Source organism: Chionomys nivalis, chromosome 4 (assembly GCF_950005125.1).
Source record: "Chionomys nivalis chromosome 4, mChiNiv1.1, whole genome shotgun sequence".
In the NCBI taxonomy this organism is placed as follows: domain Eukaryota; kingdom Metazoa; phylum Chordata; class Mammalia; order Rodentia; family Cricetidae; genus Chionomys; species Chionomys nivalis.
The window spans coordinates 92,799,799-92,816,279 of NC_080089.1; the positions used below are offsets into that span (position 1 = coordinate 92,799,799).

Consider the following 16,481-nt stretch of genomic DNA (forward strand, 5'->3'; position numbering starts at 1 on the left):
GTTCGAGGCCAGCCTGGTCTATAAGAGCTAGTTCCAGGACAGGAACCAAAAACTACGGAGAAACCCTGTCTCGAAAATCAAAAAAAACAAAAAAACAAAAAAAAAAAAACTATCTTAACAAAATGATGACGTAAACACAAGCTAACAGGATCAGTCTTCTTTCCGTTCCTTTCCTGAGAATCTCTTCAGTACCCTGAGCTCCACGCAGTCCAGATCCTTTTGAGTTGATACATGGAAGATTTTGTATCGAGAACTTTTTCACTGCCCCCACACTCTAGGTGTGTGTGTGTGTGCGTGCGCGCGTGCGCGCGCGCTTCTGCCCCATGTGGGTGCTGTGGAGGCTAGAAAAACACTAGCGCTGGAGTTACAGGTGGCTGTGGTGAGCTCCTCAGGAAATGCCTCATGCCTGTGCCTCAGGAAGTTCTCGTAACCACCGAGTCATTTCACCATCCTTCTCCCCCTCCTTGATTTTTAAGTTTAAAAACTGTTGGTTTTTTTGTTTTGTTTTTTTTGTTTTTTGAGAATTTCAGACATGAATGCTACATTTACATTATTTCTACCCCTTTCTTCTCTCTGACTCTTCCCATGTCTTTTTCATTCCGTCTCAAATTCATGACCTCTTCTATTATTATTAATTATATACAAACATGTACATACCTATAAATACAGCCTGTTAATTCATTTAATGCTGCACATATTATGTGTGTATATATTTGGATCTCACCACTTGGGATTGCATAACCTTAGGGGTCTCATGCCCAGAGAATACTGATTCTTCCTCTTGACAGCCAGTGCCTGTAGCTCGTCATCTAGGCGCGGGGCCTTGTGAGAGTTCCCATCCACATTGGCAGGCGATGATACTGTGATTCCAACCTTCTTTAGCCATACTGTTGTGGTTCTTGGGCGCGCTGCCCTGTCGTATATACAAAACACCATCTTACCATAGATGTCTGGGTCCTCTATCTCTTTTAGTCTCCCAGCCCGTCCTCCTCAATGTTCTCTGAGACGTGCGTGTAGGGTTGTCTTGTAGGTGTATCACATGGGTTGTGCATGCCACAGTCAGGTGTTCTCTCTGTATTTGGAACAGTTGTAAGGGGTGGATAAATGGTTTTTAAAATAGGCTGTAGGAGCCAGGCGGTGGTGGTGCACACCTTTAATCCTAGCACTTGGGAGGCAGAGGCATACGAATCTCTGTAAGTTCAAGGCTAGCCTGCCTGGTCTACAAGAGCTAGTTCCAGGACAGACTTCAAAGCTACAGAAAAATCCTGTGTCGAAAAACCAAATAAATAAATAGGTGTTAGGTTGGATTTATCCCTTGAACCATGGTGTAATATTACATGTAATATTACTTCTTTGGGTCATACTAGTATATTTGTGTAAACTAAAAAAAAAAAATCATGCTCTCCTTTTTGAAAAGGTGTTTGTTGATGTAAAACTAAAATTTTTCAGTGAATCACATAGATGATAGGAGGTACTCACTTCTAAAGCCCATTCGCTGATAACTGCAATCTTTTGGAATGTAGCCTAGAAAAAGTCTTTCTGGGCGTATTTTCATAATTGAGATTACAGCTATCTGTTGATCTGTATTTTGTCATGTGCGGGATGCTGCAGTCAGTCTGAGTCGACCAAATGTTCTTCTGTTTTTAGGTGCGAAAGGCCGTAGAAGAAGACAACTGCTGCTTCGGGACTATTGACACATGGCTGTTACACAAGCTCACGAAAGGTAAGGGGGACCCCACTGACTGTTGCAGTTGCCGGGCAGTGGTGGCGCAGCCTTTAGTCCCAGCACTCAGGAGCCAGAGGCAGGCGGATCTCTGTGAGTTCAGGGACAGCCTGGTCTACAGAGCAAGTACCAGGACAGCCAGAGCCGTTACACAGAGAAACCCTGTCTCAAAAATACACCCCCCCCCCCAAAAAAGAAAAAAGACTAAGGAGCCAGATTTGCTTAAAGGAGAGTAGAAATTACTTACACCATTGTAGTAATATGAGCGGCGGGGCTGCGTCCCCAGCACCCGGCCGCCCGCATGGCTTATGCCCCAAAATAATTACACGGAAACTGTATTCTTTTAAACACTGCCTAGCCCATTAGTTCCAGCCTCTTATTGGCTAGCTCTTACATATTGATCTAACCCATTTCTAATATTTTGTGTAGCACCACGAGCTGGCTTACCAGGAAAGATCTTAACCTGCATCTGTCTGGAGTGAGAGAATCATGGCGACTCATTGACTCGGCTTCTTTTTTCCAGCATTTTGTTCTGTTTACTCCACCCACCTAAGGGTTGGCCTATCAAAAGGGCCTAGGCAGTTTCTTTATTAATTAACCAATGAAAGCAACAGATTAATACAAGACCCACCTCCATCACACCATGGTTTTTCTTTCCATACCCGACATTCTGCTGTTCGGCACACTGGTAACTGCGTGCGTTACCTGTCCCCAGCGTTCTGCTATTCGGCACACTGGTACCTGCGTGCGTGCCCCAGCGTTCTGCTATTCTGCACACTGGTACCTGCGTGCGTTACCTGCCCCCAGCATTCTGCTATTCTGCACACTGGTACCTGCATGCGTTACCTGCCCCCAGCGTTCTGCTATTCGGCACACTGGTACCTGCATGCGTTACCTGCCCCCAGCGTTCTGCTGTTCGGTACACTGGTACCTGTGTGCGTTACCTGCTCCCAGCGTTCTGCTATTCGGTACACTGGTACCTGTGTGCGTTACCTGCTCCCAGCGTTCTGCTATTCGGCACACTGGTACCTGCATGTTGCAGTAAAGCCAGATTGATTGATTTCCATTTTCCTGGAGAAGAAAATGGTTTGAAAATACTGATGAAACTTCACAGTTTGAGACCTGGGGAAGTGTTAATTCAAGAGATAAAATCAGACTTCCAGGTAAGGTGGGGGGTGAGAAGCAGCACCCCCATGTGTGACAGTGAAATCAGAATAAGAGGAAATAGACTTTATTCCAAAGAGAGAAAGAGCTTCGGAAACCTACAAAGGAATTGAAGGGAAGCCCAAGAGGGGAGAGACAGAGATGGACAGTGGCTGCATACAGCTTGGGCCCCGCTGTTCCCTGAGGAGTAGGGGAACAGCGGCCATTTTCACACGCACTCTGTGTTCCCTTCTCTGAGTCATACTGGGGATTGAGCCTTCGAGAGCTGGTTCCCTAAGAAAATCCTCAGATATAACTGGAGGGTCCACCCAAATTGCAATGCAGAAACACAAGCACCATATTAAACCAGCATAACTCCTTCAAAAGACCATAACTTCTCAGTGACTCAACTTCATTAGAGACGGCGAAGGAGGTAGAATGTGAGGTAACCATGTCAAGTTTATTGGTAAAGAATGATGGGTACCGTGAAAGAGGATGCAAACCAGCAGATGAATTGAATTCGAGGCCCAGCATATTAGATGGAAAAATCAGCCATCTGGACAACCACGTGGGGGAAGAGTTCAGCGAGAAAACGGAGTGTCTGGAAAACAATGCATAGAAATGCTGGAAATGAAGAACTCACTGAATCAAATAAAAATTACAGAGGAGTTCACCGATGGACTTGACTAACTAGAAGAAAGAATAAAAGGGACAGAGGGCAAAGTTCATCAGCTGTGACATCCAGACACCAATAAGGGGAAAAATGAACAAATATGACCACAACGTACAAGATATCTGGGGTGTTTTCAGGAGTCCAAAGCTAAACATTCACAAGGTAGAAGAGATGAACACTAAAAGGCATGATCTAGTCAATGAAATTACAGCAGAGAATTTCCTAAATCAAGGAAAGAAATAGATGTCCCATAGAAGGAGCACTTAGAATCCCACATAGGTAGCACCATAGAAGAACCTTTTCATGGTACAGTTAAAATGCCAAAACACAAAGCAGAGAACCCCGAAAACTGTGAGGAGAAAATGCCAAACTCACTTAGAAAAGCAGAACCATCAGAACCGTGGTAGATACCCACCAACATCCCGCATGGAAAAATGCTGTCAAGTCCCGACAGTGAAAACCGCCAACCAAGAGTGCTGCGCCCTGCCAAGCTGCTTTTTACAGATGATGGAGAAACAAGGACAGTTCAAGGCAGCCAGACTCAGGCCGACCTTGCCTTGCAAGCCAGCAACGCAGAAGATGCATCGAGGAAGAAAGAAAGTGTCTATCATAAGAATAAGGGAAGGAGTAATTTTATGAGAGGAGTTGATCAACAGAGGGAAACTAAGAAGGAATCCATCCTGTCCAGCACAGTAAACCAGAAAAACCTTAATACTGACGGAACAGAAAGGAAAGAACATGAGTGTGGCCAACTAGAGAAATAACTAGGAACATGGCGGTAACACACTGTGGGAGCCAAAAGACACGCTGCCAGAGTCAGTTTTCTCCAACCTCCATGTGGGACCAGATGCTTGGTGGCAGGCTCCTTTATCGCGCCGTCTCCTCAGCCCATAATGATGCTCTCCGCAGAGTTAGAAGTCAACAATCCCAGCTGGATATGGTGCTGCATTCCTATAGTCCCTGAACTTGGGACTCAGAGGCAGGTGGATTTTCAAGTTCAAGACCAGCCTAGGGCTGGAGAGATGGCTCAGCGGTTAAGAGCATTGCGTGCTCTTCCAAAGGACCCAAGTTCGATTCCCAGCAACCACATGGTGGCTCACAACCATCTGTAATGAGGTCTGGTGTCCTCTTCTAGCCTGCAGGCATATATGCAAACAGAATGTTATATCCATAATAAATAAATATTAAAAAAAAAAAAAAGACCAGCCTGGTCTACATAGCAAGTACCAGCCCAGCCAGGGGTACACAGTAAGACTGTCTTAAAACAAAAATACAAATAACACAAAGTAGCTGGATGTGGAGCACACGCCTTTAATCCGATCACTCAAGAGGCAGGGACAGCCGGGCAGTGGTGGCGCACGCCTTTAATCCCAGCACTTGGGAGGCAGAGGCAGGCTGATCTCTGTGAATTCGAGGCCAGTCTGGTCTACAAGAGCTAGTTCTAAGGACAGGCACCAAAGCTACAGAGAAACCCTGTCTCGAAAAACCAAAAAAAAAAAAGAAGAAGAAGAAGCAGGGACAGGCTGATTTCTGTGAGTTGGAGGCCAGCCCAGTCTACATAGCAAGCTCCAGCATAGCCAGAACTACATAGAGAAACCTTGTCTCAAAATAAACAAACAAACAAACAAAAAACAAGACAAAAAAACCACACAGATTATTTGGGGCTGGAGAAATAGCTCAGTGGTTAAAAATATTTGCTATTGCTCTTCCAGAAGACCTGAGTTTGGTTCTCTGTATATCAGGTGGCTAACAGCTCCTGGGATCCCATGCTGTTTTCTGGCCTTCGTGGGCATCTTCATCTATGTGTGCATGTGTGCACGCGCGCACACACACACACACAGAGATAAAAAGAAAATAAGCCTTTTTTTTTTTTTAAAAAAAAAGGATTCTAATGTCAGATATGAATCTAAAAGTCTTAGAACATAATGTAGGATATTCTGAAAAGGACTCTGTTAGCCCTGGAATAATATCAATAATTGGTGAATAAGATTGCTCGGAATGAAAAGCTTCTGCACAGCCAAGTAAATATTCACTTAAACATCTTACATAGTGGGAAAAATCTTTGCCACTTACACATCAGACCAGGGATTAATATCCGAATATTTAAAGAATGTAAGATTTAAGCACAACCTCCCCCTAATCATCTTAAAGAAGAAAAAGAAATGCCCAACAATTACTTTTTAAAGTGTTCAGTATTTTTAGTCCTGAGGGAAACACAAATTGAAATGGCTTTGAATTCCATTTTGCCCTGATCAGAGTGGCTATCGTCAAGAGGATAAATAAAGCCAGTTGTCAGAGACAAGTAAATCTTTGTGAGCTCAAGATTGTCTGTGTAACAAGTTCCAGGCTATCCAAGCCAATAGAGAGAGACCCTGTCTCAAAATAAAATAAAAAACAAAACAAAGAAGATGAATAGCAGCAAATGCTGCACGGATGTGGGAAGAGGAGCCCGAATTCACTGCTGCTGCTGGGAAGGTGAGCCTGTGCGGCCACGGTGGAAACCAGCCTGTTCCAGGACAGGCTCCAAAGCCACAGAGAAACCCTGTCTCAAAAAACCAAAAAAAAAAAAAAAAAAAAAAAAAAAAAACAAGCAAAAAGAGAATTGCCTTATGGCCTGACTTTCCCACTCAGGTGTGTGACTGGAGGACTCTAAGCATGCCACAGAGACAGAGATAGGAACAAAGAGGATGATGGAATGCGTGTGACATCAGATCAAAAGAGCAGTCTATCTAGGGAAAGGTCTATCTAGGGGAAGGAAGGGAAACGTTAGAAAGGGTATAGGGCATGGGGGAGAGACAAATTAGAATAAAGTGTAGTAACATATATGAAAATGCCATGATGAAAAACATTGATTTGTATGTGTGCTAACTTAAAAAAAAATAAGGGACTCGAGTGGTGGCTCAGCTGTTCAGTGCCAGAGACCCACATGTTGGCTCACAACCATGCCTAACTCCAGTTGCAGGGACCCAGCGTCCTCTTCTGACTCCCGGGGCACCAGGCGTGCATGTGGTGCATGGACATCCATGCAGTCAAAACACTAATACACACAAAGTAAATACAACTTTAAATTTTAAAGAAATAAGCAAAGCAGGGGTAACACTGTACTTGGATATGATTGGGGGCACAGTTAACACTTTATACCTCTTCCCTTCAAACTCAGGATCCTCAAGTCTTATCTAATAAAACTGCTTTTGTAGCATTCAGGGGCTGGTAAGATATCTTAACTGGTAAGGATGGCTCCTGCCAAGCTTGTTGACCTGAGCTAGTCCCTAGAGCCCACATAGTAGAGAGAGCTGCCTCCAGAAAGTTGTCCCCTGACCTCCATATGCAGACAGTGGTATGTGATGGGGGAGGGGTGCTGGTGAGAAGGCCCAGCAGGAAGACGTCTGCTGCCTAGCCCTAGGACCAAATCTGACCCCTGGGACCCATGGTGGAAAGGGAGAACAGATTCCTGAACTGTCCTCTTCTTTGCACTTGTGTGCCGTGATACACACACATATACGCTACACATACCTCATTGTAATTTTGAAAATTTTAAATAAAAATTTCAAATAAAAAACTGTAAAGGTTCATAAAGATTTGGTGGGAATTTTCCTGGAAACTTGAATGTTGCAAGCATTCATTTTAGGATGAATTTGAAGATAGACAACGGTCTAGATTATACACCAAGGTTAGACAACTTCTATTACCTGATAATAAGTGTGCTATTTCTAATGTAAATTTAGGTTCTGCGTTTGCCACGGATTATTCAAATGCCAGTACAACTGGATTTTTTGATCCATTTGGGGTAAAGACTTTTATCTTCTTTTTTGAATCACCAGCTTTTTCTGTAATTCAGACTAGATTCTTTTTTAACTGATTGTAATTTGTTGCATACAATGTGATTTTTGCAATGTGGGTAGAGGTTTGATGCATTCAAGCTTGCCTATCTTGACGCCATATTTTCATGCCCAGATGTGTTGGAGCAAGCTCATAGCCACCATAGTTTCCTTACCGCTCTCCATCCTGCCTCCCGTGAAGGACACAAAGTAAGTGTGGGTACCAGACACAGACCTACAGAACTGCCTTTGAATTCTTTTTGCTTTGCTGGGGAAAGGGATTTTTTTTTCTGTTCTTTTGATGCTTCTGCATCAGCTCTGTAACTCTGTAGCCTGTGTGAAAAGCAGTTTGCTGGATTTTAGAATGACTGTATCCAGAGCAACAACTAACTCTTTCATCAATCTTATTTGAAGCCATAATTTTGGATCGGTGGATGAAGAGATATTTGGTGTGCCTATACCAGTGGTTGCCTTGGTAAGTAGAAGACATGGGGGTGAAAACTAAATGAATATGTTTGAATGGTTGGGAGCTAGCTTTAAGAGAAACACAAGGTCTTCCGTAGACTAAAGCTAATGCCTGAGCCAGGTGTGGTGGCTCACGGCTTTAATCCCAGTACTCGGCCTCATGGAAGGAAGATCTTTGTGAGTTTAAGGCTGGTCCATATAGTACATTCTAGGGCAGCCAGGGCTACATAGCGAGAGCCTGTTGTCCTTAGTGGGGTCTCAGAGCTTTTGCCACCATGTGTGAGGCCCTGCGTTCAGTATCGGCACTGAAGAAGAAACAGACGTTATGCCTAGGAGCTCTTTTGTGTCTTTTAAGTTGAAAGGGTTGTGCATAGAATGAGAAGCATCCCTTGTGTTCTGGGTGGAGGGCCACTGGCCAGACTTCTACAGTGGAAGGACTCTGTAGCCAGTCCCAACTGTTACATTTTCTAGAGATACTGTGTTCTGAAGACTATGTTACTTCTGTTGATGCTGTGGTTTTAAAACCAGTGAGGGGCCGCTATTTACATTTCATCCGAGCAGCCCAACTCAGTAAATAAGCAATTGACATCAGAGGAGGAAGTTGGAGTCAGCGGTCACAGATGGCTTAGCGTGCAACTGCCTGGGTAGATGCCCATCTAAAACTAAAATAATTGCTGAGAATAGGTTTACTCACAGATTAAGGTATGGCTGAGATGAATAAAATAAGGGGGGGGCACTTTGGTTACTTTGATTTTTAAAGTGAAGTTGTTGACTTATGAATAACAGGGTTTATGTAGCCTGAGCTAGCATTAAATTCTGTGTAAACCACTTAGTCTCCAAAGTGGCTGGGCTTACATGCATGTGCTCCCCTGCTCAGGTGACTTTAGTTTTATTTTTTGGGGGTAAGTGGCATGATTCTGTATTTAGTCCAGACTTACCTCTGACTTAAATTGCTCCCTTCAGACTCTCCGGTGCTGGGATTGTGTGTTCAACTATGCTTAGCCTAAAAAAGGGTTTATTTTTTATTTTTTGAACATTTTTGTATGCATGTATCTGTATGTCTGTGTGTCCACACCATGGCATGCATGTAGAAATCAGAGGGCAACTTCCAGGAGTTAGTTCTCCCTTTCAACCGGTGTCAGGGTTAGTGGCAAATGCATTTATCTGATGAGCCATCTTGCCAGCCCTATTTTTATTTATTTTATTTTTATTTTATTTTATTTTTTTTTATTTTTTATTTTTTTAGTTTTTCGAGGCAGGGTTTCTCTGTAGCTTTGGTGCCTGTCCCGGAACTAGCTCTTGTAGACCAGGCTGGCCTCGAACTCAGAGATCCGCCTGCCTCTGCCTCCCAAGTGCTGGGATTAAAGGCGTGCGCCACCACTGCCCGGCTTTTTTTTTATTTTATTATTATTTTTTTTTTGGTTTTTCGAGACAGGGTTTCTCTGTGGCTTTGGAGCCTGTCCTGGAACTAGCTCTGTAGACCAGGCTGGTCTCGAACTCACAGAGATCCGCCTGCCTCTGCCTCCCAAGTGCTGGGATTAAAGGCGTGCGCCACCACCGCCTAGCTTTATTTTATTTCTTTGTTTAGTATGGTACTAGTGACCATGGCCGTGTGCAGACAAGGCAAGCGCTCTCCAGTAGTCCTAGCTGCTCGGAGCCTGGGGCACAAGAAGAGGTGTAGGCTACCCTGGTAAACATGGCAGCCTGTCTCTAAGAAGAATAAAAATAGAGTTCCAAGAACTCATGAGCACGTGTGGGGCCTGAGAGTCGATTTCCGGGACTGTAGGAAGTCAAATAAGCAGCTTTATGTATGCTTACATGTAGCCATGGTAACAAAATTTAAATACTTTAAAACAAGAAATGGGAAGTTTTAGGCCAGGTGGTGGAGACACACACCTTTAATCTCAGCACTTGGGAATCAGAGTCAGGTGGATCCCGGAATTGTCAGAGGCCAGCCTGGTCTAGAGAAGGAGTTCCAGGACAGCCAAGGCTACACAGAGAAACCCTGTCTTGAAAAAACAAAGGAAGAAAAGGAAATAGCTGTTTATGACATGGGTGGTGTAAGACTCCACACTTTATTGTACCTGTTACCCTTGGTAAAGGACAAATTTGTGAGATCAGTTATCTTGACAAGTGAATGAAACCTCTGAGGTAAAAATAGAAAGGCAGTTTTTCGGCATAATTTTTATACTGACATTTCTAAAATTATATTTATTAAAGTCGTGAAGTAGATTGGCACCAGAAACCCTTAGACTGGTCAGCTGCCAGAAGTGCTGCCCAGAGAAACCCTGAACTATGCAGCTGTTGTCCTAAGTAAGTGGCAAAAAAAAAAAAAAAAGGCAGGGAAGTATGGCTCTGAGCGTCCTGTAAGGGGCGATGGACGCTGGTAAGTAGGCGCTGGTAGAGTGTGCATTTGACTGTCAAACCTTGGCAGGTTGGTGACCAGCAGTCGGCCATGTTTGGAGAGTGCTGCTTCCAGACAGGAGACGTGAAATTAACCATGGGCACCGGAACATTTTTGGATATTAATACAGGAAACAGCCCTCAGCATGCTATTGGAGGTAAATAATCAGGATATATCTTGTTACTAAGATAAAAATTATAGTGTTTCTTTGTGATGTATGTAGGACCCCCACCCCTAACTGTCCTGAAACTCGGTCTGTAGACCAGTCTGGCCTCAGAGACCAGGCTCCCGCTGCTTCCTGAATGCTGGAACTAAAGGCGTGCACCACTACTCTCGGCTAGATAGACACAACTTTAGTCCCAGCATTTGGAACAATGAAGTAGGATGCTGTCCTGACCACATATGCTGTGGTCCTGGACAGCTACATACTGAGGTCCTATATCAAAGGCAAACAAATGAATATATGGTACTCTTAGTAGTATTGTACCTCTGTTCTAACTACAGTTATAGAAAGAAATTCATTGTTTAAATAACAAGCTTTAGAATATTCTTATTTTCTCTTAATGTATTTATTTATAATCAGTACTTGTTTTAGTTAGGGTTTCTATTGCTGTGATAAAATACCATGACCAAAAGCAACTTGGGGAGGAAGGGGTTTATTTCATCTCACAGTTCCATGTCTCAGTCTATAATGAAGGGAAGTCAGGGGAAGTCAGGACAGGAAATGAAACAGGGCTGGAACCTGGAGGGAGGAGCTGATGCAGAGGCCATGGAAGAGTGCTGCTTACTGACTTGCTCAGTTTGCTTTCTCTTTTTTTGTTGTTGGTTTTTTTTTTTTTCCGGTTTTTTTGTTTGTTTGTGTTTTGAGACAAGATTTCTTTGTGTAGCATTGGCTGTCCTGGAACTCATTCTGTAGACCAGGCTGTCCTCGAACTCATAGAGATCCGCCTGCCTCTGCCTCCAGAGTGCTGAAATTAAAGGTGTGCACCACCATTCCCCGACTCTAATTTTCTGTTTTATGTTAAAGATATTCTCTGATAGCCGGGCGGTGGTGGCGCACGCCTTTAATCCCAGCACTCGGGAGGCAGAGGCAGGCGGATCTCTGTGAGTTCGAGACCAGCCTGGTCTACAAGAGCTAGTTCCAGGACAGGCTCCAAAACCACAGAGAAACCCTGTCTCGAAAAACCAAAAAAAAAAAAAAAAAAAAAAAAAGATATTCTCTGATATATTTTTATTATTAGAGTTAGTTGATCCCCATTACCTTTATATTAATTAAAAGAATTAAGTTAGCAGCATTAAAAATAAAGATGTCACCAGGTGTCAGTGGCGCACGCCTTTAATGCCAGCACTTGGGAGGCAGAGGCAGGTGGACTGCAGAGATTGAGACTATACTGGTCTACAGAGCAAGTTCTAGGACAGCCAAAGCGATATAGAAAAATGTCTCAAAAAACAAAAACCCCAAAGATGTTAATAAAAAAATTAGATGGATTAGGCTATTTTGGTCAGCTTTCCAAATATTTATTTGTATTACATGTTACATTTGTTTAAATTTTACTATTGTAGTCTAAATCTGTCTTTTTCTCAATTATTTATTTATTTTGGTGGGCTGCTGGGGAATCAAACACAGGCTTTAACATGCTAGGCAAGGGTTGTACACCTTGGGATCCAGCCCTATATTCTTTTACTTATGCGTTAGAAACTTTCAGGGGTGATCGTTGCCATCTAGTGATCAAAACACGATTAAGGCCTTTTTTAGTTTTTGAGACTGAGTCTCGCATAGCCTAGCCTGGCCTTGAACTTGCTATGTAGATAGAGATGACCCGGAATCACTGATCCCCTTGCTCCCACTTCCCCCATGCTAGGGTTCTAGCTTTGCCACCATGCCTGGTTAATGTGGTATTTCAGATGGAACCCAGGGCTTCGTGCAGGCCAGGCAAGCACTTGGACAACTAAGCTACACCCCATCCCCAGCATTGTCAAAGATGCACTTAACTTTTTTTTCCTGCCTTCGCTCTACAGCCTGGTCCCTTTCCCCCAGCTGGCAGGGGTCAAAGCTAGAAAAGTTTGTCACTGCATTTCACTGTCCTGACTTAGGGCTTTGCTTGGAGACCACAAGTAGACACACACGGTGTAGTTACTGCTCCGGCACGGTTCTCTCTAGGAACCTTTAGTTTGCAATTACAATACTCCCTGCTGTGTTTCTAGAAATGTGGATGTACTTGTAGCTATCAAAAACTAATGGCTAGGGGTTAGGGACATAGCTCAGTGGTCGAGTATCTACCCAGCATGCACCAGGCCCTGGGTTCAATTCCCAGCTCCCCAAACCAAGACCAGCATCCAACAGCAAAACAAAGAAGAAAAGCAGAAACCCGCCCTTTACATTCATTGTACAATACTGTATGCCGGCCATTGGGCTTGTTCCTTTGTGAGTTAACTCTGCTTATGCCTACAGCAGCTCTCTCCTGTAGTCTCTTTTCACTTGCAGAAACCAAGGCTGAAAGTCCAGAAACCTTAAGACCCCACCTAGTGAGGGCTGGGATTTGCACTTTGTGGTTGTTTGTATTACCAGACTAGTAAGTTATGGTTGGTGCCGCCATGAGTCATGTAGTTGTTGTTTGACTTACATTGTTGATTTGCTTGTTTGCTTTCTAAGGCTTTTATCCATTAATTGGATGGAAGATTGGACAAGAAGTTGTATGTTTAGCTGAAGGCAATGCAGGAGACACGGGTACCGCTATAATATGGGCTCAAAAATTAGGTAAGTCACCTTTAGACAGAATCCACAGGCTGGACTTGAATTCAAGGTTGCCACAGGTTTTAGACCAATAGGCAAAGAGAATGGACCATTCAAATGAGACATTAGAATAAAGTAACATGTATTAGTAGAAAATATAGAATATTATTATTTTTAAAATATTGGGCTGGTAAAGACTAGGTATTAACACTAGGAATTGAAAAGAAAAAGAAAAGACTATAATCATACATGCTTTTTATTTTATTTTATTTATTTAATTTTTTTGATTTTTCAAGATGGGATTTCTCTGTTGCCCTGTCTGTCCTGGAACTCACTCTGTAGACCAGGCTGTCCTCAAACTCACCAAGATCTGCCTGCCTCTGCCTCCTGAGTGCAGGAATTAAGGGCGTGTGCCACCACTGTCCGGGAACTTTAAGAATTTTGATACAGTAATGCAGACACACTCACAGCCTAATTATAGATTCCTTAAGGTCTCCCCTAGTTAGCGGGGCTCTCACTTAGCTCCTCCTCATCATCCTCGTTGTGGTTTGCAACTGCTGCCATAGTCTGCTTCTGCCTCTGTGGACTTGCTTCCTCTGGACATCTTTTTTTCTTTTTTTTTTTTTTTTTTGGATTTTCGAGACAGGGTTTCTCCGTAGCTTTTGGTTCTTGTCCTGGAACTAGCTCTTGTAGACCAGGCTGGCCTCGAACTCACAGAGATCCGCCTGCCTCTGCCTCCCGAGTGCTGGGATTAAAGGCTTGCGCCACCACCGCCCGGCTCCTCTGGACATCTTATAGCCAAGTCATGGACTCTGTGCTCTGCAGCACGCATCTTCCACAGGGTGTTTTCGTGGCCACTCAGGTTTTAGTTTATATCGATGCTTCCTCCTCACTGATGACGAGCACTCCACTGTGTGACTACATCATAGTTTGTCTGTCATCTGCTGGTGACCTTTTCAGCTGTTTTTGGTCTTTAGTAATTTTTATTGCATTTTTATTACATGTGTGTGCTCCATGGCGTAAGTGGAGGAACTTGGAGGAGTCAGCTCTCCTTCTGTGTTGTTTGTCTTTCTTAGTATGCAGCTTTGGCTAGCCTGAGATTCCCCGTGTAGAGCACCCTGGCCGCCAGTGCTCAAAGATCTACCTGTCTCTCTTCTTGGATCAAAGGCATTCACACCACACCTAGCTATTTTATTTTTTAATTTACATTTTATTTATTTATTTATTTGAATCTTTAGTTTTCCATTTTTATTTTAAGAGATCACCTACATTTTAGTAAATTTAAAAGATATGTACCCATTGACAGATTTATTATCCACTGAGTTTGTTTTTTTTTTTTAGGTTCAATCCTTAATAAAATAATTTATTAGTATCTGAGATCCTTTAAGCTTTCTCATGGAGAAAAAGAAATCCAGGCAGCCACTAAAACTGCAGCATAGTTTTCTTCTGCCCATCCTTGGGCATTCTGTTACAGGACTAAGTGATGTCAGCAGGGTGGCTACACTGTAGCCAGGCTGGTTCCCCCCCCCTTTGAGACAGAGTCTTACATTTTATTTAGTGTGTGTGTGTGTGTGTGTGTGTGTGTGTGTGTGTGTATGTATGGGAAAGGGTGGAGCTCAGGGGTCAATCCAAGGGAGGTGGGGCTTGACCACTCTCTCTGTCTCAGTCTGTCTTTGTCTCTTTTTCTCCCTGTCTCTGTCTCACTCTGTCTCTTTCTGTCTCTGTCTCTCTCCCTGTCTCTGTCTGTCTCTTTGTTTGTCTCTGTCTTTCTGTCTCTCTGTCTCTGCTTCTCTCCCTATCTCTGTCTCTTTGTCTCTGTCTTTCTGTCTCTCTGTCTCTGTCTCCCTGTCTCTGTCTCCCTGTCTCTTTCTCTGTCTTTGTCTCTCTGTCTCTCTCCCCATCTCTGTCTCTCTCTCCTCCACATAGGTTGTTAAGTTGAGCAGCACTGAGCCATCTGCCGGCCCTGGGGAGTCAGCCCTCTCTGACAACATAAGGCACTGAACTATCATGCCAATCTCTGCTTTTGCCTTTTGGCCATTATGAATAACAAACAGCCTGTATATTATAAACAATATTTCATGTACAAAATGTGAAATATATACCTGTCTTAGTCTGCTTTCTATTGCTGAAATAAAGCAAGGTGGGAGGAAAGGGTTGATTTGGTTTACACATCCCAAGTCACAGTCAACCGAGGGAAGCCAGAGCAGGAACTGAGGCAGAGAGCATAGAGGAATGCTGCCCACTAGCTTGCTGCCCCTGGCTTCCTCCGCCTGATTTCTTACACAGCTCAGGACCACATGCCCGGGGGTAGCACTGCTAGGTGCCCTCCCACATCAGTCATTAACTTAGAAAATGCTCTACATGCTGGCCAATAGGCAGTCTAACAGAGCTATTTTCTCAGTGAGGTTCCTTTTCCCAGGTAACTTTTACATGTGTGTCAAATTAACAACAACACAACAACAAACCCAATAGCTGGGACGATTCCAGACTATTTCTAGTGATTGTCCTTCATGATGTATGATGTGGTCTGTGATTTTATACTTGAAGGGTTGGAATAAGCTGATTTATTAAGGAAAAAACAATCCTGTTGGCAGAAAACACTCTCAGAGGACAATGCCAAGTGACTCCCCCCTTTTTTCCCCCTTCCCTAGGATCAGACCCGAGGTCTTCCACATGCTAGGCAGTCACTTTACCCAGGAACTACATTCCTGCCTGTCCCCTCCCCCTCTGTGAGCTGCACCCTGAGTCATAAGCTGCTGTTAGATGAGGATTGCCTGGATTACCTGTGGCCACTGAAAAATAACAGCAGGGGAGGACTGACCCCAGCTGAAGGGGATGTCATTATTAGGACATTAAGGATAGCAGTCCCTCTGTGGGACGAGCAAGGGGCTTGATTTTATAGGGCAGAAAAGGGAACTTTGGGGGTGGAAAGTTCCACCAGCAAATCTGTTGCAACCTCAAGGCCAAGGCAGCTGTTCTTTTACAGGTTGACCTCTTGTCAAGAGTCTCCGAGTTCCTATCTGCCTGCAGATGGTCTTGTCACGTCGTCTGCTTCCTCTGTCAGGCTGGGATTTTGCAGTTGCTGAGGCTTCTTTGTTTTACGTAGTTAACCTTCACTTACAGTTACTTACCAGGGAAGAAAAGTTTAGTTCAGAGCTAGGTAACCCGAAGTCTCCGTTCTTAAGTGCATTGCTTTTAACATCTTTGAGCTGTGTCTTTAAAACCCCAGAAGTCTGCCATGAGTTTACAGTGGTATGGCTCCGGTAAAGGCCCTTAATGACTACAAGTCTGATGACCCCAGTGAGGTCCCAGAACCTGTCTGATGGGAGGAGAGAGCTGAACCATACAGATTGTCCTTTGATCCCCACACCGGCATCGTACCCATACTCGTGCCCCCCCCCCCCAATAAATAAAGTAAAAAATTGTCAGGTCCAAAGGAAACTCCATTTCCCCAAATTCCAAAAGGAAAAAAGAACAAAATGACTAACTGTGGTGCCCGTTAGCATACCAAAGCTCAAGCT

The 16,481-nt window shown here is 43.9% G+C and overlaps 1 protein-coding gene across 1 annotated transcript in view; it reads left to right on the forward strand.

The window, feature by feature from the left end:
• The window catches only part of Gk5 (glycerol kinase 5), a 68,583-nt gene that overhangs the window by 29,513 nt on the left and 22,589 nt on the right, over positions 1 to 16,481 (forward strand). The window contains exons 6-11 of the mRNA XM_057768017.1: positions 1,648 to 1,723; positions 7,265 to 7,326; positions 7,494 to 7,567; positions 7,772 to 7,832; positions 10,257 to 10,383; positions 12,880 to 12,984. Coding sequence (XP_057624000.1) covers positions 1,648 to 1,723; positions 7,265 to 7,326; positions 7,494 to 7,567; positions 7,772 to 7,832; positions 10,257 to 10,383; positions 12,880 to 12,984 — 505 coding nt within the window. The remainder of the gene's footprint in view (positions 1 to 1,647; positions 1,724 to 7,264; positions 7,327 to 7,493; positions 7,568 to 7,771; positions 7,833 to 10,256; positions 10,384 to 12,879; positions 12,985 to 16,481) is intronic.